The sequence below is a fragment of the Chionomys nivalis genome, chromosome 8 (assembly GCF_950005125.1).
Source record: "Chionomys nivalis chromosome 8, mChiNiv1.1, whole genome shotgun sequence".
Lineage (NCBI taxonomy): Eukaryota > Metazoa > Chordata > Mammalia > Rodentia > Cricetidae > Chionomys > Chionomys nivalis.
The window spans coordinates 23,096,082-23,124,067 of NC_080093.1; the positions used below are offsets into that span (position 1 = coordinate 23,096,082).

Consider the following 27,986-nt stretch of genomic DNA (forward strand, 5'->3'; position numbering starts at 1 on the left):
GGCATCCTCACTTTCTTTTTCCCCCTTTCCACTGGATGGAACAGTGTGAAGACAGAGCCTATTAGCAGAGTGCACTTGTGTAGATTCCTGTGTATGCTGGCACATCATTCTAGGGCTCCCGGCTATCCGTGTTACAGGAATAGCAACTGTGAGTTAGTGCCTAAGTGGAGAGGACATGCAATAATAGTAACTATTTCAGGCCACAACCAAGAAGGCCAGGAAACACAGGGTGTGTCCAGGGACTTACGGGACGATGAAAGGCAGTATTCTCCAGGGACCACTGCACTTTCCGTCACTGGAGTCTGCTAACTGGACAGGACAGGAGGTAAAGGCACAGTCGAGAACTAATTGTTAAAAGCTTTGGGAAATTTATTTGCAAGTTTTCTTTCCTCAACCTGCAAACAACTGGATCACATCATACGTGGGCATGCACGCTCAGGAAACAGCAAGCAAACACTTCAGTATCATCTTAAATGAAGCAGGAAGATAAAGCAGCTTAAATAGACTTCAAAGTGAGACTCGGGGATACCTGTACCATTACTCTCTTCTTATGGAACACTGAGGACTGATTACATACAGGTCATTAGCACACGGAAATAGAAAATACACCACTTTTTTTCCTTCTTGAGAAAAAATATGACTGGGATTCGGAAACTTATCAAGAATGTTTTTGACATAGAAAACAAAAATATATTTCTCTTTATAAGCTAAGCAGACTGAATTTCATGAATTTTTAGGACCAGCAACGTCATCTTGGATGGTGTAAACGTCCAAACACATCTTACTTTTATCATAAAGATCTGAATAAGTATGGCCACAACAGTCAACATTTTACATTTATGCTGCACCCTGACACTATCAGACTCAAAATACACTGTTTTCCTGAAATTATGATTTACTATAATCTCAATGAATTTCTCAAAGACCATTCAACACATTTACACTACTCCAGTAATTATCATGCTACCCAGAAAACAAGTAAACAGTTTATTAAGAATTAAGTGAGGGCATGGAATGTGATACAAGTGAGACACAGATGGGCGGAAGAGCACGACACACACACAAATTAAATTCACTTCAAAAAAAATCACAAGGCAAAAGAAAAAACAATTCCATCATTATAAAGTAAGATATTTCATGCAAAGCACTAAACCACACCCCCAAATTCCCAGCTCCCAATAAACACTGCCATGCTAGCGCATTTACCACAGTGGAAAACAACACAAGTAAGCAATGGGTTAGAGGAGGTAACACAGCTCATAACAACATGATTTTACATGAGAAACAATTCCAGATCCACACAGAGTATAATATAGGCCAAACTTGAGAAGTATGTAAATATAAAGCCCCATTAATTAATTTCACTATCTTTTAACTATAAAACCCAAAAGCTTACAGAACCTGAAAATCTTATAAAATTTGGCATACTCTTTTTATGTTTCAAGAAATGATTTTAGGATCACATTTGTAATTAATAGAGAGCTGTATAAAAGCATTTCCAGATCAGGTTTTAACCACTTAATCCTTAACCACAATTTACATCAGAGGAATAAATCCAGAAATACATTTCTCCTAATTCATAGACAGTAAATTTGACTTTTGACTTTTGAGCAACTATATGTACGAGTTTCTATTAAGAGACAAGTAAATGTGAAACAAAGATAAAGTGTTGCAGAGAGGAAAGAGGACATCCTCATTTACAAAGACTTAGGTGGGTAAAATCTCTCCTTGATGTCTGAGTGTACTGCAGGAAGGTAGGCCTCTGTGCAAGGCGATTATAGGGCTTACGTTAGAACAGTCTAGAGTGGCCTGTCAGGGAAGTAACTTCTCCCACAGCTGCCATGCTGAACATAAGCCCGTGACGGCGTATTTCCAACTGGGCAGAATGCCTTGGAAGGAGTAGGAAGCACTGGGTTTGCCCATTCCAGAGGCCCATAGACGGATATACTCACACTCATGGTTCTGGGTTGTGTTTACTCATGATAAGTAGACTTGGCCATAAATACAACCAAAAGATCAAGAAAAACTTTAAAAAAAAAAAAAAACAAGAGAGAGAGAGAAAGAAAAGACCCACTTCCACTCACTATTCCTCCCTTTTAGACTGAGGTTGTTAGAACTGATTGGGAAATTGCTCAGGATTGCCTTCCCCTTAACTAAAACTGAACTTCTACTTACATTCCAAGATCAGAGCCAAGGCTTAGGCCTCTTGAAACCTTGCGGGAGCGTGCTCTGATGTTCAGAACATCAGAAAGCTCTCTAAAGCAAGAACTCGAGTTTGAGGCCATCGAAAAGGCTTCTTGAGCCATCAGTCCCCACCAGAGCTCTCTGGAATGTGTGCCTTGTAGATACAAAGGCATCACAAAAGAAATTCCCAGAGTAGTCACAAAATTCTTAAATGAGAAAGTATTTCTTGTGAGAGAAATGCTTCCATCAGGCAAATTAAATTTGATAAATCAATGTTTTCCCACTAAGTCTCCACCAGCAACCGAGCAGCCTCTGGAATCAAATGCAGCGATCACTCAGGCGATGACAGATGAAAACACAGATGAGCAACACATATGAAAATACTCTGTAAACCGCTGCAGCTCTAGAACAGTTTATAGTACAAAGCAATGTAAATAAATATCGGGCTAGTACAAAAGCTCTTATTTACATTTTACAAACGAAATTGTATTCAGTGTAAATGCTGTGTTTTAAAGAACACAGGACTGATTAGTAAAATGAGTTCTGTTGAGGGCATCACCATTTTTGTTAGAATCAATACACAATGTATAAAAGATTCAAGTTAACTGTTTATAATTTAGTACAGATAAACCCAGTTGAACCTGGAATGGCATCTGTTAAAGTGCTGAGAAACAGGAAATACTTAGAAACACTGTACATTATTAAAGCTTTATCAAGTCAGAATGTTAAGCTTCTTTCACATTTTTATCATTTTTGCCACAGGCTTGTAGCCAGGATGAATTTTTTTTCCAGCCAAGGAGTGAACCTTAAGAGGCCATCAGCTGCTTCGGAACGTTTGGTGGAATTGGTTTCAGCCGTCAACCATACCTTCAGGCCTTACAATCTGGTAAGTAATTAAATATTCAGGATAAGCCTGGAAGAGAAAGATTAGTTCAAGTGTTAAGGTGTCCTTGCATAAGCATCCCAAACCTTGAGGAGTCTGCAGACCAGAACTACCTGGGGATATTTCTCTAAATATTCCCACCCAGACTCTGCTCCTTTAGGTCCTCTCAGTAGGCAGGTCTAGGGTGGGTATTAAGTCATGTTTGCTGCTGTCAGTATCTGAGGGAATTCTGCCACCAACCCTGACTTAGGATGCTGCTCTAGAACAGCACTTCAATAGGGTTTTGTCACTGACAGCAAGAAAGAATTAAACATCACTGCTATATTTTATAGAAAAAAGGGGAAAAAGATCAAGTAATGACCGACAAACTTTGAACAGGTTAGATAGGTTTATCAATGGTTTTTTTTTTTTTTTTCTGATTTTGAAAATCTATGCCAAGGGCTGGAGAGATGGCTCAGAGGTTAAGAGCACTGACTGCTCTTCCAGAGGTCCTGAGTTCAATTCCCAGCAACCACATGGTGGCTCACAACCATCTGTAATGAGATCTGGTGCCCTCTACTGGTCTGCACCATATATGTAGGGAAAATGCTGTATACATAATTAATAAATAAATCTTAAAAAAAAAGAAAGAAAATCTATGCCAAATATTTTATTTGTAAATTTCCAAGCCTGAAATTATCCTCCCCACACCCAAATCCAGTTAAGGCAACATGTAAGAGCCACACACTGCTGAAGACAAACAGAAATGAAGTACCTGTTCTCCTCTGTAAATCACATACTCGGCTAACGCCAGGCCGTTTACACTGGGCCGCCCAGTGACTGAGTGATGGCCGGGAGGAGAATGTGCCATTTTCATTGCACTGAACTGCAGGAAAGACTTTCCTAAGGTCACTCGGCAAAAGAGCAGCTGCCTAAAACATGAAAAGGAAAATTTCACCCTGAAAACAGATCGAACACACAAACCCAGAACAGTGAAGTTTTATGTCAATAACTATTTCCAGACAACCAGTAAGTATTGTGTTCCAACAACAGCTTAGGGGAGCCATAGAACACTGCACAGAAGACAAGTCAAACTCAAGCATTCAATTTACAGAATTTGAAATTCTGTAGCCCCTAAACAGTACAGATTGTGACACAAAACAGAAATGGTAATTCATACCCAGAAGGTACCTCCTGATATAAAACCTAAGCCTAAACGTAGGGGAAATAAAGCAGAAAAGCTGGGCCTAGTGAATACTAGCACTCAGGAGGCCGAGGCAGGAGGTGTGAGGACAGCCTGGGATAGAGTGAGACTTGTGTTGTCACCCCCCACCCTTGCCACACACACAATGTGGGGGGGGAAGAGCAGGAGGAGAGAGACAAAGAGATAGCAAGAGAGTGGGGTGGGGGAGAAAGACAGGGAGGCAGACAGACAGGAAGCCAGTAAAGTGAGACTTTCTTTGTGTGGGTATGTTGTGGGGAGAGGAGTATTAATTCTTATTTTTTGTTTCTGTTTTTGTAGACAAGGTTTCTCTGTGTAGCCCTGGCTGTCCTGAAACTCCCTCTGTAGACCAAACTAGCCTTGAACTCACAGAGATCTGCCTGAATCTGCCTCCCAGGCCAGGGATTAAACATGGTGCCTAGACAGAAGTATTGCTCTAGCAATGCTTTACCCAGGAACTCGGTGGAAAATCCAGTGCTATAGTCTCATCCCAGCCATGCAAGAGGTGGGGCCTAGAAGTCTGCATGTTTGTTTTGTTGTTTTTCAAGATTTTTATATTATGTGTATGGGTATTTGTATTGGGAATATTATTTTGAGGTGTGTTGGCTTTTGTTTATGCAGCACTTGTTTAACTCTGTATTACTGTGCCTGTCTAAAACACCTGATGGTCCTAATAAAGAGCTGAATGGCCAACAGCGAGGCAGGGCTAGTAGGCAGAGAGTATAGATAGAAGGAGAAATCAGAGTGGAGGAGGAGGACACCAGGGGCCAGTCACCCAGCTACACAGCAAGCCACGGAGAAAGAAGTAATGAAAGGTATAGAGAAATAGAGAAAAATAAAAGCCCAGAGGCAAAAGGTAGTTGGGATAATTTTAGAGAAGCTGGCAAGAAATAAGTCAAGCTAAGGCTGGGCATTCATAACTAGGAATAAACTTCTGTATGTGATTTATTTGGGAGCTGGGTGGTGGGCCCCTCAAAAAGCCAAAAGGGTAAAAACATCAGACACCATATCTGTATGTATGTATGTATGTATGTATGTATGTATGTATGTATGTATGTATGTATGTATGTATTATATGTATGCCTGCTCAATGAGGTCAGAAGAAGGTGTCAGATCTCCTGGCATTGGGAATTACAGATGGTTGTGAACCACATGGGCAAAAAGAATTAAAACCTTGGTCTTCTGTAGGAGCAAGTTCTTTTTACTGTTGTGCCACTTCTCTACACTCAGCAGTCTGCATTTTAACAAACTTTCAAGGTAATTCTGACATATCCTAAGGCTTGAAAAGTATTGCCCAGGCCTGAAAAAATCAGAGCTCTAACTGTGGAATAAATCTTAGTAACTAATGTTATTTGATCTCTCAAATGGCAAAAGAAACTTTATGTGCCTACAAAGATTTTATAAGTTAGGGTTAAGTTACCTAAATGATTTAAAGAACTGAGAATAGGCAACTAACTAAAAGAGGCGAAGTAGAAAGTCATTTAATAACTACGTTCTGAAGAGAATTAAAGTATTTTATGGATGTAATGTTAGAAAGAGGCTTAGGATACTATAATGAAAAAGAAGCTCCTACATGAATTATCATAAAATTAGTAACTAGACAACCAATAGCATTGTGTGTTTATGTGAGTGTATTTGATGGGTACTAAACCCAAAACCCCACACCTATCCCTAGACCGATAACAAGATTTTTCTGGAATCTGCAGGTCTGCAATATTGAAAGGCTTTAATAACAGTCTCTTTAGTGCTCAATGTTACCTTCTACTCAGCATTTGTGGATTCCCCTGCCACTCCGCCTCTCTTTTGACACAGAGATTCACCTGCCTCTGCCTCAAGAGTTTTGGGATTAATGGCAAAGCATGTTCCACCATGTCTGGCTATTTTTTCCTGCGTGAGATAGGGTTAGCTCTGTTTGCCTAGGTAGCCTTGAACTCCTAAGGTCCCATTCTCACCTGTCAACACAGCTGGACAATAGGTGTGCACTACCTTGCTGGCTCACCTCAGCACCACCCCCCTAAATTTATTTATTATGTATACAGTGTTCAGCCTGCATCAATGCCTGCAGGCCAGAAGAGGACGCCAGATCTCATTACAGATGGCTGTGCGCCACCACGTGGTTGCTGGGGATTGAACTCAAGACTTCTGGAAGAGGAGCCCAGAGCTCTTAACCACTGAGCCACCTCTCCAGCCCCCAAAGTTTCCTATTCCATATCCTTTTTTGTTTTGTTTGTTTTTTTGGTTTTTCAAGACAGGGTTTCTAATTTGAGACAGGGTGTCTAAGTGTAGCCTTGGCTATCCTGAAATTTGCTCTGTAGTCTAGGCTGGCCTCAAACTCAGAGATCCACCTGCCTCTGCCTCCCAAGTGCTGGGATTAAAGGTGTGTGCCACCACTGCCTGGCTCAAATAATTCTTCTTCTTCTTCTTCTTCTTCATCATCATCATCATCATCATCATCATCATCATCATCATCATCATCATCATCATCATCATCATCATCATCATCATCCATGTGCATTGCTGCTTTGCCTGCATGTATGTCTGTGTGATGGTATCAGGTCCTCTGAAACGAGTTACAGTTGTGAGGTCCTGGGAATTGAACCCAGGTCCTCTGGAAGAACAGTCATTACTCTTAACCGCTGAACCATCTCCAGCCCCAATAAATGTAATTACATTTTTTGTTTGTTTCTGAGAGAGGGTCTCTCAGTGTAGCTTTGGAACCTGTCCTGGAACTCACTCTGTAGACCAAGTTGGCCTTGAATTCACAGAGATCCTCTTACCTCTGCCTCTCCCGCCCCTCCCCCATGCTGGGATTAAAAGTGTGCACCACCACCCAGCTCACCTCAGCATTCTTTATGAAGTACAAGCATTCAAATGAGAAATTGAATAAATGCTTAGAATTATGCTGGCCCATTCAGATCCTCCAGTAAATATTAGCTATGATTTTAACTTGTGAGGAGACAAAGTTTTATCTGGATCCTTCACATTGTCAGATATGCCTTGCCCTTCAAGTTTCTCAAATATGTAATCAGTTTTCACCTAATTATTACCAAAACAAGTAATAAAAACTCACCTGTGGCAAATGTAACAAGATCTGTCTTTGTGAATTGGACATCCAGTGCCACCTCCAATTCCATATACATACTGATTGCTTTTGGAAGAGTTTTCAGCAAAATAAATTCCAGCTCCAAACATGCCACCTATGTATGCATGCCTTTCATCAAAGCCCTTGTGGATAATTGCGTTCACAAAAGGAGACCCTAAAATACAAATAGGTGGGAAATAACAATTTAGAAAGCAAAACTAAAGCTTTTGGTAAGATAACTTTTCTAAGAAACTACGATTAAACTCAGGGCTTTGGGCATGCCAGTCAAGCACCGAGTCACACACCCAGCCCTGAACGTTAAATTCTTTGTTTGTTTTTGAGACAGTGTGTTTCTACACAGCCCTGGAACTCACTATGCTGATCAGACTGGCCTTGAACTCAGATATTCACCTGCTTCTAACTCCTAGTGCTGAGTTAAAGGTGTCTGTCACCACACCCGGCCCCTGAATATTAATTCTTGAACATGAACCACTACTGAAAACACTATCAGCTGGCTTGCCATTTTTAAATTTTTTGTTTTTGTTGAGACAGAGTTTTTTTTTGTGTGTGTGTGTAATAGCTCTGGCTGTCCTGGGATTCACTCTGTATACCAGGCTGGCCTCAAACTCACAGAAATCCACCTGTCTCTGCCTTCTGAGTGCTGGGATTAAAGATGTCTGTCTGCTCTACCACCTGGTGCCATTTTAAAATTTTTAAAAAATACTTTATTTTCAATTATGTATATGTCTGTGTGGGTTGTGTACATTAAGTGCAGGTGTCTGCAGAGGACAGAGGGGTTGTAGTCTCTGAAGCTGGAGGTACAGCAGTATGTGCTCATTACTGCTAAGCCGTCTCTTTAGACCCTGGCTTGTTATTTTCAGAGAAGGATTCCTAGTAGTGACAAATTCTAATAGGGTTGTGGTTAAGATGCTAAAGGACAGATTCAATCAGGAAAAAGAAAACCAACAAAACCCCAATATATTCGAAATAACTGATGTAAAAGTTATCAAATTCCAGAGTCAAACATAAACAAATCCAGGACTGAGAGTGTCACAGTTCACTTCATATAGCAAAGCTAAACAAATACAATCAGGTCTTGCAATTCCCAGCAACCACAAGGTGGCTCACAACCATCTATGACTGAGATCTGGTGCCCTCTTCTGGCCTGCAAGCATACATGCAGGCAGAATACTGTATACATAATAAATAAATCCTTAAAAACAAAACCAGTAGTCTATTTACTAAGAGAAAATATACTGTATTTTACTTTACAGAAATATTGAAAATAGAGCTATATTTTGAATTACTCCAAAAAATAAAACAAACTCACCATTTATTTAGTTTAAAACACACACACACACACACACAAACAAGAAACAACAAAAAACATTCAACAGTAGACTTGGTAGAAAATGCCTGTAACTCCAGCACTTGGGAGATAGAGACAGAAGTATCAGAAGTTTATGGTCATCCTTCACTACACACAGTTTGAGGCTAGCTTTGGCTACAAGAGATGCTATCCAAAACAAGATAATCCATTCATTATAACACCAAGTTAATAAGTAATAAGTTAACACCAAGTTAATAAGTGTCATGAAATTACTGTTATGACCTTTTATGGCTTTAGAATGAGTACAAGAATCTGTCCAGTTATAACTATTCTAATAGGAGACTGTCAAGCTTAACACTTTTTATCAATCTTTATAATTTCTGAAGGACCCTGTGGGTAAGATACCCAAAGGCTTTGATAAACAATGTGAAAAACCTATATTTAGCTCTGCTATAAACCTGAATAGACCAACACCTGCCAACTCAGGAAATAAAACCATCTTTTTAAGCATGACAAATCATGGTGCTTTCAGTCCCAGAAGCATTTCCAGTAACCTTTCTGGGTTCAAAGACAATTTTTTTTTTTTTTTAAGATTAGAATGAAGTTAAATGTGGTTTTGACACATTAAACAGAATATGAGGGCCAAAGGCAGGTGGATTTTTGTCAATTTTAGGCTAGCCTGTGCGCTGGTAGTAAGAACTTTTCTCAAAACAAAACAACAATAGAATAGGATGTATTCAATCTACAAAGATGATTTTCATGTCTTTAATTAACTAGCTATAAGTAAAATGCAACTTTTCAGAGTGATCTAAACATCAAACCTCTGTAAAGAAAACAAAAATGAAAGGAATGGTCAGCACTCTTTTTTTTTTGTTTTGTTTTTCAAGACAGGGTTTCTCTGTGCAACAGTCCTGGAACTCACTGAGATAGATCCACCTGCCTCTGCGCACCACCATCAACAGGCCAGCATTCTGATCTCTCTCTCTCTCTCTCTCTCTCTCTCTCTCTCTCTCTCTCTCTCTCTCTCTCTCTCTCTCTCTCTCTCTCTCTCTCTCTCGTTGTGTGTGCCTGCCTGCCTGCCAGCACACACTTCAGAACTTACTTCTCTCCTTCCTTCAGATTTTGGGGACTGAACTCAGGTCATTAGGCTTCTGTAATAAGGCTTTTACCTAATGAGCCATCTTGCTGGCTCCAAACGGGATAATCTTAATTTATAAAAATGTTCATTATAAGGTACATTATCACAATATAAACACAAATGTAAAAGTTATAGGAACAATATCTTAACTAAGAAGATGTAAGTTGCTGAGCAGTGGTGACACATGACTTTAATCTTAGTACTTGGGAGGTAGATCTCTGTGAGTTTGAGGCCTGTCTGGTCTACAGAGTAAATTCTAGGACACCCAGGGCTACACAGAGAAATGCTGTCTCAAAAGGAAAGAAAATAGGGCAACAAAGACAACCATAGCAGTAACGACATACAATCACAGGGAGGCCAGGGTGAGAACATACCATGAAACAACATCCTTTCATTCGCATGGTTGTGGTTTTCTTCGGAAACTTCTTTTCTCCGGTGTGTATACCTTTCCCATAATTTCTTGTTACAAACCTTTTGAATCTTTAAAAACCAGGGAAATTAAATAATTCTTTTTATCTTACCAAAAAATACCACACAACTAGAAAAGAATCAATTCCCATACATAAGCTGTCCTCAGACCTTCACATGTATGTGGTTGTGCATACATAGCATGTAACTGTGAGTTTACATGCATGTAACAGCTTTTTCCAAAGGACAAAAAGACTACACATGACCATTAAGGGGCCAAGAATATTTGAAAGTTGCACAAAATACTTCAATTTTAAAATTACTCAAAATATTACTCAAAGTATTACTTAAATAAAAATCATCACTGAAATACCTCAGATACGCTAAACTTCATAGAGAAGAAGAGCAAAGCACTCTGCTTTCCTGACTTGATCAGACTCAAAACACCATAAACATGATTTGAACTAGCTACCCACCACACACGTTTACCCCACCTTCTTCCTATTAATCCCCCTTCCTCCAGTTCCTACTGGAGTTATCTCTATGGTCAAATGGACAACTCCAGCACTAAGTGCTACAGGACCTGTGGTCCCTAAGAGCACATATCAGAGCTACAGTTTAGTATTGGCTCAAAAAAAAAGAAAAAAGAAAAAAAGAAAAGAAAAAAATTCAAAATACTGGTAACAGATGTAATCAAGGACCATACATGGCACAAACTGACCATTATGTGAATAAATTAGAACAAAAATAAAGCCATTTTAGCACACGCACACACACAATTAAATATTGTACTGAAATACCTTTGAGGAGGAGGAATTGCAGCTTTTCAAACTGAACATAGTAATTTAGAAATCAGCTTCTCTCCTGGTTTCACAGTTCACACACCTCCTTAGATAAGTGCTCCCCTTTGCCTGAATGATCTGACTGTTGCAGACGCAATCAAGCCAACTAAGTAAGCCTTAGTGCTGACTAACCTAAAGGATGTATCCACTTCAAGGCATACTGACACTGTTCAATAAATTGTTTTTTGTTTTATCAAGACCGGATTTTTCTGTGTAACCCTGGCTGTCATGGAACTTGCTCTGTAGACCAGGCTGGCCTTGAACTCAGAGATCTGACTGTCCTCCACCTCCTAAGTGCTAGTATTAGAAGGCATGCACCACCATGTTTAACCAAAATAAATGACTATTTTTTTTTAAAGATTTATTTATTATGCATACAATGTTCCATGCTAGAAGAGGGCATCAGATCTCCTTATAGATGGTTGACAGCAACCATGTGGTTGATGGGAATTGAACTCAGGACATCTAGAAGAACAGCCAGTGCTCTTAATCTCTGAGCCATCTTTCCAGTTCAAAATAAACGAATCTTAGAAAAAAAAAAAAAGCTACGTATGGTGGTCCACACATCTGATCTTAGCACCAGCACTAGGGAGGTTAGTGCAAGAGACTCAAATTCTAGACTTGCCTAAGTAGATAATGTAACCCTGTCTGAAAAGAAAAAATGAAGAGAGCTTTTGAAAATTTTAAGTATTGGGGGACACAGTCTTCCCCCTCAGTAGTCCCTGAAGTCATGTCAAAGAGCACTCTGCAGGACAGATCATTATGTTCTTATCACATTCACTTAAAGCAGGGGCAATGGTCTTGGGAAACTTTACTGTTACCTTGAGGATATTGTATCTGTTGAAGATGCCACCTGCATGGCCTCCATCTCTGTGCTCTCGAACAGTACTTTGCATCTGATGGGAAAGAATCGAAAACATAGACATTAATTTTGCCATTCTGACTTGGGGAATATGGTTTTGATTCATTTGTTCCTAATTTTTGAGAATCCAAGGTAAGTTTTGAGAATCAAGATAGTATTTTTCTTGAAAGGACAAAAATTCTATAAACTCATGAGTATTATTTTTTTCTTCTTTTGAGACTAACTGGGTTTTTCTCTGTGTAGCTCTGCATGTTGTAGAACTTAGGCCAGGCTGCCTTGAAACTCAGAAATCTGCCTGCTTCTGCCTCGAGGGCTAGGATTATCATGAGCATTATCTTCTAGAGATGACTACTGAACATCCTAAAAACATTTATAGGTGAAATGTTACATAATGAAAACCTAAGATAGAAGAGAATAAAAAATGTTAAACATAAAGCAAAACAATGGTTTATCTGTGCTGATATTAGCCTAAATAAAACATAACATATATTTTCTTTACAGTATGAGCTTTAGAAGTAAATCTCACTCAATTTTATATCTGTGCTTAATTTAAACTGATGAAGCACATGTACATCAGAGTGTAAAGAGGACTCTCCAGCAGGATGTGATGGCACACACCTTTAATCCCAGCACTGGGGAGTCAGAGGTAGCCTGGTCTAGAGAGTGAACTCCAGAACAGCCAGGGCTACATATTGAGACCTTGTTTCAAAAAAAGAAAAAGAAAAAAAAAAAAATCACAAAAGGGTGTGTATGTGTGTTAACACTATCCACATGCTGAGAACTGCCTGAGCTTCCTCACTTTGTAATTGCCTTTATAAAGGGAGTGAACACTAGCACTATTTTCAAATGAGAGTCCTCTCCAACAGAATTCTGGTTCCACACTAACTGAAGTAGTAATCCAAGTACCTAAAATTAAGGCTAATTAGAAATTCATTGTAGGGGGCTGGAGAGATGACTCAGTGGTTACGAGTACTAAGTGCTTTTCCAGAGGACCAAGGTTCAATTCTCAGCATCCACATGGCAGCTGCTAACTGTAACTTCAGTTCTATGGGAACCAACACCTTCACACAGACACTCATGCAGGCAAAACACCAATGGAAAATATAAGTAAATTAAGTTAGAAGGAGTGTGTATGTGAGGGAGAAATGCATTGTAAATACTTCCAAATTTTCTAGGTGGTGAAAAGAGGGACAAACAAAACAACAATAAACAACAAAAGTCAAACAAAAATCCCACATCCAAATAGATCTGGAAATGTCTAGGAAGCACAACTGAGTCAACAATATTACCATTTTCTTAAGTGTGATGAACATACCTCTTCCTCCACAGACTGAAATTCTTTATCATCAGGAGACAGATCTATGAGAATTGTTCCACTACCAGAGTTGTTTAGAGTTAAATATGGATTAAGACCTATGAAATAAAATTTAGAAATAAAAAAACTGACAATAAAACAACACCAACCCAAAACAATCACATGATTTATCAAATACTACCAATTCCCCAAAATCTTAATTTCATAATAATTTAGACTTATAAAAATGCAGAAACTGCAGACAGGCACACACTTCACCCAGCTTTCTCAGGGTTATATAAAACTTTATGTAAACATATTACAGTTGTCAAAACTTAATAACACAGGCTTCATCTGGACTTCATAAATTCTTTCTACCAAGTCTCCATCATAACTCTTCCTCATAGTTACAGAATGTGAAAGGATTACTTTATTAAAATAAAAGACTGAACAGTTACTAAAGGAAGTAATTTTAAGAAGAAAGTATGTTTATAAACGCATATATCCTCTTTCTCTTACAGGATCAAAAGGATGAAAACCACGATAGCACATTATATTCAGACTACTAGGGGGAGAGGGAGAGAGAGGGAGAGGGAGAGAGGGAGAGAGGGAGAGAGAGAGAGAGGGAGGAGAGAGAGGAGAGAGAGAGAGAGAGAGGGAGAGAGAGAGAGAGAGAGAGAGAGAGAGAGAGAGAGAGGGAGAGAGAGAGAGAGAATACCTATCTATATGTGCGTAAGGTGCATGTGTCTATGTATACAGAGTTCAGAAGCCAGCATCAGATTCCTCAGCTGAGTTAGAGGCAGTTGCCCAGCTTGTTATTGCTATGTGGGTTCTGAGGTCTGAACTCTGGTCTCATAACCAGGCAACAGGTACTTTTAACCACTAAGCCATTTCTGTAACTCTACCTCTGCACACTAACTTTTAAAGACTCATTTGTTTGTTTGTTTGCATGTATGTATGCCTTCAGAGGCCAGAAGGGGACACCTGGGAGCTGGATCTATTCCAGCTACTCTCCATGAGCTCAAGTAGCCACGTAAACCCGGGTCTTCTGCAGAATCAGGACACCATCTCTGCTAGGCCATCTTTTCAGTCCCTCAAGTAACTATTTTTAACCTAATAGGTTATAGCAGTTTTAGGGACTATTTATGAGAATTCCCTTTCCCTTATTGCTAATGAGTTTATAAACTCTTCAAATTACTTCTTTTAGTAACTGTTCAGTCTTTTACTTTAATAAAGTAATACCTTCACTTTCTGTAACTATGAGGAAGAGTTATGATGGAGACTTGACCAGCACCAGGCAATTAAAAACCATCCTATAAGTCCATAAAGTTTGTTACCTGGTACTGATAACAAATTCTTTAAGAGTTTCAAACAAAATCCTTCTAATTTCTTTGTCACATCTGTAATATAGTTTTTATCTTTTAGTATCTACAAAATCACCAAACTCTGCTGTCCCCCACCCTCCTTACTTTCCTATTTTACTCCCTTTTTTCTTTTTGTTTTTCAAGATAGGGTTTTTCTATGTAGTCCTGACTTTCCTAAACCAGGATAGCCTCAAACTCAGAGATCCGACAGACTCATCTGTCCTTCAAGTGCTGGGATTAAAGGTGTGTGCCACCACCTCTCAGCTCCCTTTTGTTTTTCTGTAACACATATTCCCCTATATCTCTTGTTCCTCTCATTCTCATCATTATCTTTCTACTTCTATGCTACACATGCATTTAAATCTGGATTCCACCTGAGAGAAAACAAATGGTATTGATTCAAGTCTGGCTTATTTGGTTTAACATAATGACCTTCAGGGAGAGCTAGTTTAATATAATGACCTTCAGGGAGAGCTAGTTTGCAGCAAATGTCGTAATTTCTTCCACTACAGCGGAAGAGAACTGTGTATGTGTACCACATTTTTTATATACATTCTTCTGCTGATGGACATCTAAGCTGATTCCATGTCCTAGTTCTTGTGAACTGTGCAGTTATTAGACAGAGATATGCAACTATCTCTGCGGTGTGCTGGTTTAGAGTTCTTTAAGTATACACCCAGGGGCAGTAATATGGAACCATGATTATATGTTTAGTTTTACTATTATTCACTGTGGCTGCACTAGTTTATGTTCCTATCACTAGTAAATCACCATTTCAGTTTAATGGAAAATAAAAAATGTGGTTTTGACCCTTAAAATAATTCACTTTTTTTTTTGTTGTTGTTGTTGTTTTTCAAGACAGGGGGTTTCTCTAAAGCTTTAGAGCCTGTCCTGGAATTAGCTCTTGTAGACGCAGGCTGTCTCCGGAGTCCTGGGATTAAAGGTGTGCGCCACCACCGCCAGGCTAATTCACATTTTTATATTTAGCTATGGTACACACAGGTGCTAACATCTGTTGAATGAATGTAATTTGCATTTTCCTTCAGCTAGAACGTTATGAAAATTCTTTTTTAAAAAGACTTTTATTTTATGTGCATTGGTGTTTGCCTGTATGCATGTCTACCTGTATGAGGGTATCAGATCCCCTGAAACCGGAGTTATATAGACAGTTGTGACCTGCCATATGGGTGCTGGGAATTGAACTTGGGTACTCTGGAAGAGCAAGCCAGAGCTCTTAATTGCTGAGCCATCTCTCCAGCCTCTAAATCATTACATATCTTACCAACTGTCTAATATAATTGTTATCTAGTATGTTTAATATAAGAAAGACACTCATGCTCCAGATCTTTTAAAATTTTAACACCTTTGAGCTAGTGTAACTTCATTATTTATATCTTCCCATTTTCCAGGAGCTACAATAATCTTAAAATTTCTGCATGAGCCAAGAAATTTTCCTTTGGGTCATATATTTAACAGTAGCATCAGGAAGTTTTAACTATCAATAGAGGCCTTATCTTTGTTCAAAACCCTACCAAAAAGAGCCTGTCATAGACTTCTGAAGTGTTACACTGAGGCTACCTTTATAGAACACTTAAACTGTCAACCAGTTATCAAAATGAAATACCTTGTTGTCCAGAGATTAGTCTTTCAACCCCTTTAATCAGCTTGTGTCGATGTCCATAAGCATTGATTCCAATCTCTTTCAGCTCCTTGTGCCCCATCTCAACTAGCACGTCCAAGGTGATCTTATAAAAGAGAATAAAATTATTCAGAATGTTTATCTGGTAGACACTTATAGAATTATATTCTTATAATACTCATTTTTATTTCACATTTTTTATTAAGATATATTTTATGTATATGAATGTATTGTCTGTATGTTCATGCATGCACTGCTCTTGGGATTACAAAAGGCTATTAACAACCTCCCCATCCCTTACAACTAGAGTTGCAGATAACTGTTAGGAATCAAACCTTGGTCACCTCTACAGCTCCATTCCTTATTATTCTGAATATTTTGAATAGCTTTGGTAGGAAAACAAATTATCTGTTAAACTCAAAAAGTTGGAGCAAAATATGTTCAGTCATAAATGTCCTTTCAAATTCCATCCTTCCACCGTACTTCCTCACCACTGTTCTCCATCTAAGACTACACAGCGCCTGGCGCGGCTCCTCTAGGATGTGAACTATGCTAAGCAGTACCTCTGCACCACTGTTGAAACTCCTACCAAAAACAAATCATTCCTGCTTCATGAAACTGAAGCCATTAATTGTTTCATTTCTACAACTTCTATAAAGCCACCCATAATAAGTCCAGTTAACAGTAATCTCTTTTTTCTTTCAATTTACTAAAATCTTTGTCAGACTGTAAATTTTCATGTTTCTGCTCCACCTCCCTAACTAGATTGCAGTTCACTGCAGGTTCAAGTCTATAGTAATTATAATTTCTGAACAATCACAAAAGCAATGACAACAAATAGGTACATGGAGGGCTAGAGAGACAGCTCACTGGTTAAGACACAGCTGGTGGCTCTTTCAGAGGACTGGGGTTCCTAGTACCCACGTGGTGGCTTTCAACCATCTGTAACTCCAGTTCCAGGGGATCTGACATCCTTTTCTGACCCCATAGGCACCAGGCATGCATGTGGTGCACATACAAGCAGGCAAACGTTCAAAACATTAAATAAATCTTAAAAAGGACAGGTATGTGTAAACTGGCTACTCAGCTTAAATGTAGAACTGGCACATTCACATTCTTGTCCATCGTAGATGGCAGAATGTCAGGCTTAGAGTGGGTAGTGACTGGAATAACAGAACTGAAGAAAAGGCTCAAAGATAACTTAATTCAGGACTGAATCAGGTAACCATGTTATCAAAGAGGATGTTCCATTACTACATCTGTCAATTTTCAGACATACTGAACTAAGTGAGACCCCAAAGTCAAGCCAAATCAGGAAGTGACTGATTTCCTGTGTGTTAACACTTTCAGAGCTGCAGCCGATAGATCACTAGTACACAGTACACTCAGTATGGAGGAGGCCAGGGTTCAGTACCTAGCACTAAACACAACAGACACACTATTAAAACATTTCCCAATAGCTTATACGGTTTAAGTAATTTCAAGCATTTTCCAGATTTTGAGTTTCTATGAAACACTAAATCAAACAATACAACTCACCTGTTCTCGCTCAAATATATCCATTAAGTGCTCAAGCCCAAGATTCCTTATGAACTGAGTTATACTGAAATCTACTCCTGGATCTGGGAGGAAAAAGTCCAGAACAAAATTTCACATAAGAATAATGTACAACAACACTGTAAACATGAAAGCTCTGTTGCGTTACTATGTATGTGAAGAATGTATCAAAGAAGCAAAAATACTAATAGTCACTCACACTATACTAAAAACTAACAAGAATCCTGTAAACCTGGTCTTTTTTTTGAGACAGGGTCTCACTACACAGCCTTAGCTAGCCTGGAAAGTCCTCTGTAGACCAGGCTGGCCTCAAACTCAGAAATCCACATGTCTGGGTGTGTGTCATCATGTTCGGCTTAAGCAGTTAAGCAGTGGTTTTCTCAAGTTTAAATATTCCTCATTTTATTTTCATTTAAAAATTTCCTTTTAGCCTTATCTTTAAAAAGAAAAAAAAATCAGCCTTCAGGTTACTTTATGACAAAACTAATTTAAAAAGTTTTAAATGTTGTATTGAGTAAGGTAAGATGAATCTGACCGGTAAAAATTGACATCTAAAGAATGGGGAGGGCTGGGAGACGGCTTAGTGGGTAAAAGGGACCTGCTTTGCAAACCTGGCAACCCAAGTTCAATCCCTGGAGCCCACTCAAAGGGGGCAGGAAAGACCCCACTTTTCAAAGCTGCCCTCTGACCTTCAAACACCATGGCACAAGTCTGCACACAGGCATGTACACACATATAATAGGTCGCAGTACCACCTTCACCAACTTTCAACTTGAACTGAGTTTCTATAGGAATTCTATTTACATCATTAATAAAAGAAAATAAAATGTGACTATGCTCAGGCTATGCTATTTATTTCATATAAAGAGTTGTATTTAAGACTTAAAGGACAATTTCCTACCATTCTAAATGGCAAACATGGAGCTACTATATGAGCTATAGTTAATTTTACAGAATTTCTCACCTTCTTTTCTTTCCAAACTGGCAGCACCTTCTGTTGTACTTGAACCAACTACTGAGGACAGTTCAGAAAAACTCCCAGATAAGTTGTCAAGACTGCTAGCTGCAGAAAGGCTTGAAGGGCTGGATGGACCTGAAGACAGAGCATCTGTGGTAGCTCCAGGGCTCCTCACACCATTGATCACTTGAGGTTTATAGCATGAAGGTAGAGCAGAGGGGGGCATAGCTGCTGTCAAGAGAGCGCTGACATCGTCTGCCTGGGACACATTACAAGAGATGAAGTCTGTTACAAACAAGGTTTACAATTCTTCTGTGCCTAATAAGATGCAGTAAAAACAGGACAACCTCGCATATTCACACTGGGTCTGTTATAACAAACAGGCTGATACCCAGCTAGCTAAATTGTCACTGAATATAAAATGTAATTCAGAGAACCCTTTCCAGTCAAAGCGAACAAACTGCTAAATGATGCAAAGTACAATGAACAACATGAGAATTTTGACATCACGGCCAAAAGGCAACGAAATTAATTACAGAACTACTAACTGAAAAAGAGCTTTAACTCTATTACAGTAACTCTTACATTAGCAATTCAACCTATACAAAACTTTAGAAAACAGAACCATTTGTAGGTTTTAGAAAACTGAGAAAACCCTGGTTTTTTTTTTTTCGTAAAAGATAATTTTAATCAAACTGCTAGGAAAGAACAGTCTCTAAATTCAGTGCTAGACCTGCGTCACTAATGACGTACAATTATTTACCATGCTGAAATAATAAACTAAGGAACAGGCTGGAGAGATGGCCCAGAGGGAAGGTAACTGCCAGTAAGCCTCATGACTTGAGTTTGATCCCTGGTTCCCACATGATATAATGAGAGAATGGACTCCCACAAGTTATTCTTTGACTTCTACAGGTATACTGACGCATATTCAAGCCTCCTCTCCCCAATAAACAATTAAAATTAATATATAAAAAGATACTAAGTCATAATCAACAGGGATGCTTTCTTGGTTAGTCATTTATAATGTCCACACCCTTACCTTTCTCTTCCTCTTCAATTTGTGCATCTCTTGACCTTACAGTTTGTATATAGTATTTATCTATAAAAAAGACCATTTATTGGGTACATTTTTGTACCTGAATCTAAAGGCTTTAGATATTATTATAATGCTTAATTTCATTAACCAGATATATTTTATCTCTTATTGATGATGCTTCTAAACGTTACAGAGTAGGCAACTAGCAAGACTGCAACTGTAAGTCGTAGGGCTGGAGCAGCAGGTCAGGCCTAAAGCTCTAAAGCTCATGCATGCTTTCACTCTCCTAAAAACCATCTTTACAATTTTATTTTGTGGGTATGTGTATAATTTGTATGTGTATATGAGTGTATAAATCCGTGCATGTAGAGGTTAGGAGTCTTAAGTGATGGTCCTCACTTTTGACCATGATTGATTTGAGAGGGTCTCATCACTACTGTGAAGCTGGGTAGTCAACCCTTGGGTTTCTAGGAAACTCCTATCTTTCACATATGCTCATATTATGTATCCAGATTTTATGTGGGTTCTGGGAATTCAAACTCAGGTTCTCACACATGTGCAACAAGTAGTTTACTCAGTTGGCCATCTCCCTAGGCTCTAGGCATTCTCTAGAGCATTTTATTTTTCTTGCCACTAATTATATCTGGTGAATCAATGTTTGGAAGGAATAAACTCTAAATGCTTCCTTCTTAATCAGTTTGGAACCAAAGAGACATTTCCAAGAAATCCTTGTGCAAATATGGTTTGGTAATTAGCCTGCTGGGGAACATCTCTTTACATGCAGCCAAATTAAATCAGGTAGTTGGCCAACTGGTTGGAATAGTCTCTCCATAGAAGACATTATATTTCTCATTTCAAAATGTTTCTTACAAGGTATGGTGGCACATGCCTGTAATCCCAGCATACTGAGGGGTAGGTAAGAGATGGGTGAAAGGGCTGGAGATGGCTCAGCAGTTAAGAACCCTTACTTTTCTTCCAGAGGACTCAGATTCAGTTTCCAGGCACCCACATCAAGTGGTTTACAACCTGTAACTCAAGTTCCAGAGAATCTGACATTCTCTGGCCTCTTCTGGCATCAGCATACAAGTGGTGCACATAAACACATATAGACGCACATACATGCATAAAAATAAATCTTAAAAAAACAAACATAAAAATTCCCAACAACTAACTCCAGGCCAGCCTGATAAACAGCAAGTTCCAGGTTAGCCGGGACTATATCCAGGTAGGACAAAACTTTCCTTCCTTTCACTTTACTGCTCTGGTGGCAAAGGCAAGGACTGGTGACTGACAGAGATTGGGAGTTACAAAGGAGGCTCCTACATGAGTGGCCATGAAAAGAGAAGGAAAGAAAAACCTCACTTTATTTTATAAACCTTAAAATATATTTTTAAGCATTAATTTATTTTGTGTGCATGTATGTGTGTGGATGCATGTGTGCCAAGGTACACATGTGGAGGTCAAAAGACAACTTGTGGGAGGCAGCTCTCTCCTATCAGGTGGGTCCTGGGATTAAACTCAGGCTGTTAGCTCTGACAGTAAGCACCTGTACCAGCTGAGCCATCTAGCTGGCTCTCACATAGACAGCTCTTGTAGGGTCAACAGTAACAATAGGAAGAAGCAGCAAGGAAGGACACAGAATCTCTGCTAATAGCAGGCTTTGCAACTACACCTTGAGGTGCACTAACTGGGTAAGTTGGTACAATATTCAATTTATAGTATTATGAACTGCAACAAAATTACAGAGGACCGGGGCCTGTTTTGTTTCCCAACTGCTGTTCTTTTTCCCATATCCAAAGTATACAATAACTGACTAATAATTTATCTACTTATCACAACACCAAAGGACTCCTAAATTTAAATTTGGGCTAAAACCATGCAGACATTTTATGCATGTCATTTGAACTTTCTGAGTTTCAAAGAGCCCATCACTTACTGAAACTAAATCTAAAGGTGTTTGTCCTTCTTGATTTTTAAGAGTAGGATCAGCTCCATGGGCCAACAATAAAGCACAAAGCTGTGTCCGTCCCTTTTGGGCTGCTTCATGTAACGGTGTGAAAGCCCATTTGTCCGTGGCATTGACACACGCATTGTACTTTATCAGTAAAGCTGCTACGTCTACATGCTGTAAAAGAAAATATTCCTGTTACAGTTGGAAATGTTTTATGGCACTTTACTTAAGAAACTGGTTCTGAGCTGGGCATGGAAGTCCACACCTTTGATCCCAGCACTCGGGAGGCAGAAGTAGGCAGAGAGCTCTGTGAGTTTGAGGCCAGCCTGGTCTACACAGTGAGTTCCAGGACAACCAGAGCTATGTAGAGAGGATCTGTCTCAAAACAAAACAAATCCTGGCTCTGTATCTACCTACCTTCTTATTTTCAAACTTATTTTGGAAATAAAAAGTAAAGCTATTTCTTCTCAGCATTGTGACTTATGAGTAGTTGCTTAAGAATTACAGTTCAAAATCTACTATAGGAAAATAAAGTAATACAACTTTCAGTGATTTCTAACTAATTCTTGTGAATATAAATGTACAAACTAGTAGCCTTCCCCAGTTAGTCAAACTAGACCACTGACAATGGTCAGTGTTAACCAGAACCTTCAGGGTTGCAGGAAGTCTGTAAAAATGTTTCTGAATCTCTAAAGATTCCTATGAAACCTATGGATTTTCTGGACAGACACACACAAATCAGTATTTCATCAAGAATAAGGAGACAGGTGCCAAGGACACTAAAACAGATGATAAATATATTGCCATGTCACACAGCCTCCTTATAACAGATTAAGAACTAAAACTTCTATGTAATTTAACCTGTTTAGTTCTTTGTGAAACAAGTCACACCAAATTCCATTTAAACTGAGATACTGACATCTTCTTTGAAAAATCACATAGATTTTTAAAGGTAACACAGAAGAACTTACCCCATACGATGCTGCATTATGTAAAGGGATGAGCCCTCCTTTGTCTTGGGCATTCACATCAGCTCCATGTTGCAACAAATACTCTGCAACTTCCAAATTATTGTAGCCAGCTAATTCAGGAAAGAAGTAGCATTACTTTCACTTTAAAATGTAGAAAAATCATGTATTACCCAATAGCTAACATATTTTTAAATAGGTATTACTAAATTTTATGTAAATCTTAAATTATTAGTATTTTATCTTGTGGAAAAAACACTCATTGGCCTAAAACGTTAGAAGCTTTTGGTATTATTTGTTAGTCATTGGTTTTGGAGATCTATCAAATTATAGAAAGACTTTCCTCTATTTAAAAGTTCTCTACCTCCAAATCAGGAGGATCTGCATGACACAGGACAACAGGGTATCCAAGAGGAGCCCCAGTGAGAGCCCTTTATTGGTGGTGTACCAGAAACCAGAGGCCTTGAACCAGATGAATGACCTGTGGCAAGTAAAGATAAATGGACAAAGGGTACGCAAACTGTGTGTCTGTCTCATTGGGCCAAACCACAGTTTACATGACCAGATTCTTCCTTGTTTTGTTTTTTCTTTTAAATCTGGCTTTGTTTGGGGGGTTTACAAGGGCAGAAGGAGGACATGAGGGGCAGGATGATAAGTGGTAATTGGAATGCATGATGTGAAAGCACAAAGAACCAAAAACAAATTAAAAAATAAAATAAAACTTCCCTACCAAAGGCCCTGACTTCATGTTGTTACATATAATGTCCTAAGCTCAGGTGTATGATTCCAAGGGCTAAAAACCACAGGAACCTAATCATCTAGCTGCAAAACAGGAGACATCTCTCTCGGAAGGTTGTAGAAAAAGGCTTCAGCCTAAAGAGAGCACTTAGGAGACAAATGGCAGAGCAATCTTAGCACTATGAAGACCAAGAGGAAAGCTCAGAACTCTGAAACATGGCATAACCTGTATCTGGTCAGCTATCTCAGAGTTCTCTTATGGCAAAGTATCTCTAGACACATAACCACAGATGAATTTGTCATTTTCCCCAATAAAAAACAATGATAATGGTTTTAAATGTTTTAATATGTCTATCTTAAAGCACATGTCATCTGTTTTTAAGGATTTAAAACAATGAAATTGTCACAAGGTGTAGTATTTGTGTGTATTATGTGAGTGAATGTGGGAAGCCAGAGGTAAACCTAGTCTTTCCCCTATTGCTCTCCCCTCCCACCCCCACCCCTTGCAATTCGGCTTCTCGGTGTAGTCCTGATTGTCCTGGAACTTTTTAGATCAGGCTGGCCTCCAACTCAAGAGATGCACTTCCTTCTGCCTCCCAAGTGCTGGGATTAAAGGTGTGCACCATGAGGCCTAACACCTTTACACTTTAAAAAAGTTGCGTACTATTTATTGTCTGTACATGCTTGTGATGTATACAAGTCAGAAAACTTGTTGGAGTTGACTCTCTCCTTCATTATATGGGTTCCGGTCATTGAATGCAATTTGTCAGGCTCCTGTGAGGAGTACCTTTACCCACTGAGGCATCTCACAGATCCCCCACCTGATTATTTGAGGCAAGGTCTCTTCACTGAACTTGGAGCCCATTCACTCAGCTAGTCAGCAAGCTGCAGAAATGTTCTATCTTTGCCCCTTAGTGCTGGCCATGTGAACTCAAGTTTTCATACAGTTTATGACTGAGTTTCTTCACGGCCCAAATATTAACACTATTAGAAGGGGGTAGACACATTTTGTATATAAAATGTATTTGCAACTCCAGGTGGTGGTAGTGCACACCTTTAATCCCAGCACTCAGAAGGCAGAGGCAGGTGGGTTCTCTGAGTTCAAGGTCTACAGAGCTAGTTCCAGGACAGCCAAGCCTACATAGAGAAAACCTGTCTCAAAAAACAAACCAAACAATGTATTTGCAACTTAAAAAGACAATGTGGACTTAAAATAGTAATGTCAAGGGCTGGAGAGATGGCTCAGTGATTAAGAGCACTTGTTCTTGCAGAGGATCTAGGTTTGGTTCCCAGCATCAACAAGGCAGCTTACAATAATTTGTAACTCCAGTTCTCGGGGATCTAATGACCTCTACAGGTACCAGGCACACATGCGGCACACAGACATCCATGCAGGCAAAACACCCATGGTACACCGTGAAGATGTGTCAAGGCACCTTCTGATTGGTTTAATGAAGAACTGAATGGCCAATAGCTAGGCAGGAGTGGATAGGTGGAACTTTTGGGCAGAGATAGGAACTCAGGCAGAGATTCACAAATGAGAGGTAGCAGGGGTGGGGTAAGAACTGGACATACAGTATGGAGGAGAGGTAACGATCCATGTGGCAGACTATAGATTACTATGAAGAAGTTAATTTAAGATATAGGAGCTAGTTAGGAATAAGCCTAAACTAAGACCAAGCTTCATAATTAATTAATAAGTCTCTAGGTCATTATTTAAGAGCTCACAGTCCAAAGAAACACTGACTATATATCCATACACATAAATATAACATATATATAGCACAAAAAATCTTATAAAAGTTGGGGCTGATGAGATTGCTCAGTGAGTAAGGGTAGTTGCTTCCAGGCCTGATAATTTAAGTTTGATTCCCAGAATCTACATGGTGGAAGGGAAGTCTTTGAAGACATTCATTTTTGCAGCTAATACTTAAGTTATCATTAGAAAATGAAAACATCAGTTTTCTATGAAGAAGTCTAATTTATGTAGGCTTTTTTTTTATAATCCTCCTCCAAAGTTCAGAGTGATTGGCAGAGCCTATTTCAGCTTTTCATTCCCCCTCCCCCCTTTTAGCTAGGCTGTCCTGGAACTCACTATATACACACAGGCTCGCTTCAAACTCACAGATCTGCCTGCCTCTGCTGGGATTAAAAATGAGCACCACTACAGCCAGCAATTGTTCTTACTGACTGTATTCAGTGTCAAAGGAAGTGAAATTCAGCTAACAGCTTCATGTATAAATACAATGCTCTGTACAAACACATATACTAGGATAGAACGAAGGCTTTGGTAGATAATTTGACTTGTATCTTTCAAGTTTACTTAGAGTAAATATTTTACTTAAGAGTAAAAATAAATCTTAGGGCTAGTAAAGATGGCCCAGCAAGTAAATGCACCCACAGCCAAGCCCGACACCTTTTTGATGCCTGAGTTTGGTACCTGGAACCCACATGATAGAAAGATCAGACTCTTAACAAGCTGTTCTCTGATCTCAAACCCCATACCATTCACCACCAAAACCAAATAAACAAAATCTTAGCTGTCACCCATCTAAATCTATTTTCACTTACTTACCTGCCAAGTGTAAAGGTGTAGAATGCCGACCTTGGGTATCGCGGCAGTTTACATTATCAGGTGAAGACAATTTCTTCACTCTGGCTAAACAACCCTTCTTGGCAGCATCCAGCAAAGCTGCATCACCTCTAAGTAGATCTTGGATATCTGTGTCTCCATCTTTAACAAGATCCAGAGGAGTATTACCATCCCGGTTTTTCTTTGTAGGATCCGCACCATGCTAGGCATGAGGAAAAAAAGGGGGAGGGGGCAAATTAGTGTCTCTTTTGTCACTGAGAAAATTGTCAGAGCAAAGAAAATTATTTCATACTAAATCTAACTTGATTGTTATTAATGCTTAAATATCATAGGCAACTATAACATATTAGTAAGCATGTATCTAAGAACAGAAAAACCACAGTAAAAGTTTTCAGCTATATAATTTAAAAATTATTATTATTTTAGACTTATGCAGCATAGACTGGTCTTCTGAAATTTATTCTGTAGTTGAAGCTGACTTTGACCCACTGATCTTCCTGTCTCTACCTCCTATATACTAAGAATACAGGCATGTACCACTGAGCCTGTCTATGTGGTGCTGGGAATAAATCCCAGGGCCTTGTGCAGACTAGACAAGTACTCTACCAACTGAGATACATCTGTAGTCCTTACATTATAATTTTATGAGACCACTGTCAAAAGTGTAGCCCATCACTGATTGAATTATCACATGATCATATTTTCCCATTCTTTAAAACTGCCTGACTCCCACCAGGTGCTAGGTTTTCTATAGAGTACACAACCACACCTAGCTGCACTTTTCCTTTCCTCCTTGTTTTTTTTTTTTTTTTTTGGGGGGGGCGGGGTTGTTGTTGTTGAGATAATTTCTCTGTGTAACAGCCCTGGCTGTCCTGGAACTTGCTTTGTTGACCAGACTGGCGTCAAACTCAGAGATCTGCCTGCCTCTATTTCCTGAGTGCTGGGATTAAAAAGCGAGTGCCACCGCTATGAATGAATCTATGGTGTGATATTTTACAGCAAAATAACTATCTATATTAGACCAGCATCATGAATTATATAGAGTTGTTAAACAAACTGGGCTTATAAACCACCTAATGAGTTAAGAAATTTGAGGTTAGATCACCAAACAGGAAAGTCTGAGAGCAACCAGAACTACCACACACACACACACACACACACACACACACACACACACGTGTGTGTGTGTGTATGTATATATATATATATATATATATATATATATATATATATATATATATATAATAAAAATAATAGATTCTTGACATTTTTCTCTGAAACCTAGTTTCAGCATTAGGTGATGTTTTATATTAGTGTTACTTGATAATCTGAGTATTTTAGGTAATTCACACTGTCCACAGCAAGTATTTAAGCATACCTGGAGCAGAAGCTTGCATATTTCATACTTCCCTTTGGCTGCAGCTTCATGTAAAGGTGTGAACTTCCACAAGTCAGCTACGTTAACTACTGCTCCATGCTTGACAAGAAGTTCTGCAACTTCATAGTGTCCATAAGAACATGCATTGTGCAAAGGCACAAGGCCTCTGAAAGTTAAACAAGCAGTAATGGTGGAAAACATGGTTTAATCTCAGTAATTATACATAACTAAAGAAAGACATTTCTTGAACTGCCTAAGGGAGTACACTGTTCATACTCTGTAGAACTTAAACCTATGGAAAGCAGAAAAAGACTTTTTTTGGGGGAAGAATTTCAATATATCTTAAATGAAGAGAATATAATATTCACATACAGACTCAACATCTAGCATTGTGTATTTTAACAAAAACAATTTCGAGAGTAACAAGAAAATTTGCCTCTACGAACACTAAAACTTTAGTACATTAATATTAGTATCAACATCACAAACGACATCTCTAGCAATTGTAAAATGACAAGGTATTATGTAAGTTACTATTAATGTAAGTTTGAGCTGTTTGTTTATTTATTTATTTATT

The 27,986-nt window shown here is 38.9% G+C and overlaps 1 protein-coding gene across 2 annotated transcripts in view; it reads right to left on the reverse strand.

Annotated features, from left to right (window-relative positions):
• Positions 1-348: 348 nt before the first annotated feature.
• The window catches only part of Tnks2 (tankyrase 2), a 60,763-nt gene continuing 33,125 nt past the window's right edge, over positions 349-27,986 (reverse strand). The window contains exons 15-27 of one of the 2 annotated variants that reach the window (XM_057777818.1): positions 27,410-27,575; positions 26,014-26,233; positions 22,704-22,813; positions 21,718-21,906; positions 18,749-19,001; positions 17,767-17,849; positions 16,213-16,333; positions 13,246-13,343; positions 11,890-11,964; positions 10,193-10,298; positions 7,339-7,525; positions 3,822-3,978; positions 349-3,097 (exon numbers count right to left, since the gene is read on the reverse strand). In XM_057777818.1, coding sequence (XP_057633801.1) covers positions 3,035-3,097; positions 3,822-3,978; positions 7,339-7,525; positions 10,193-10,298; positions 11,890-11,964; positions 13,246-13,343; positions 16,213-16,333; positions 17,767-17,849; positions 18,749-19,001; positions 21,718-21,906; positions 22,704-22,813; positions 26,014-26,233; positions 27,410-27,575 — 1,828 coding nt within the window. In that variant the 3' untranslated portion in view covers positions 349-3,034. The remainder of the gene's footprint in view (positions 3,098-3,821; positions 3,979-7,338; positions 7,526-10,192; positions 10,299-11,889; positions 11,965-13,245; positions 13,344-16,212; positions 16,334-17,766; positions 17,850-18,748; positions 19,002-21,717; positions 21,907-22,703; positions 22,814-26,013; positions 26,234-27,409; positions 27,576-27,986) is intronic. The other variant, XM_057777819.1, reaches the window with a different exon arrangement.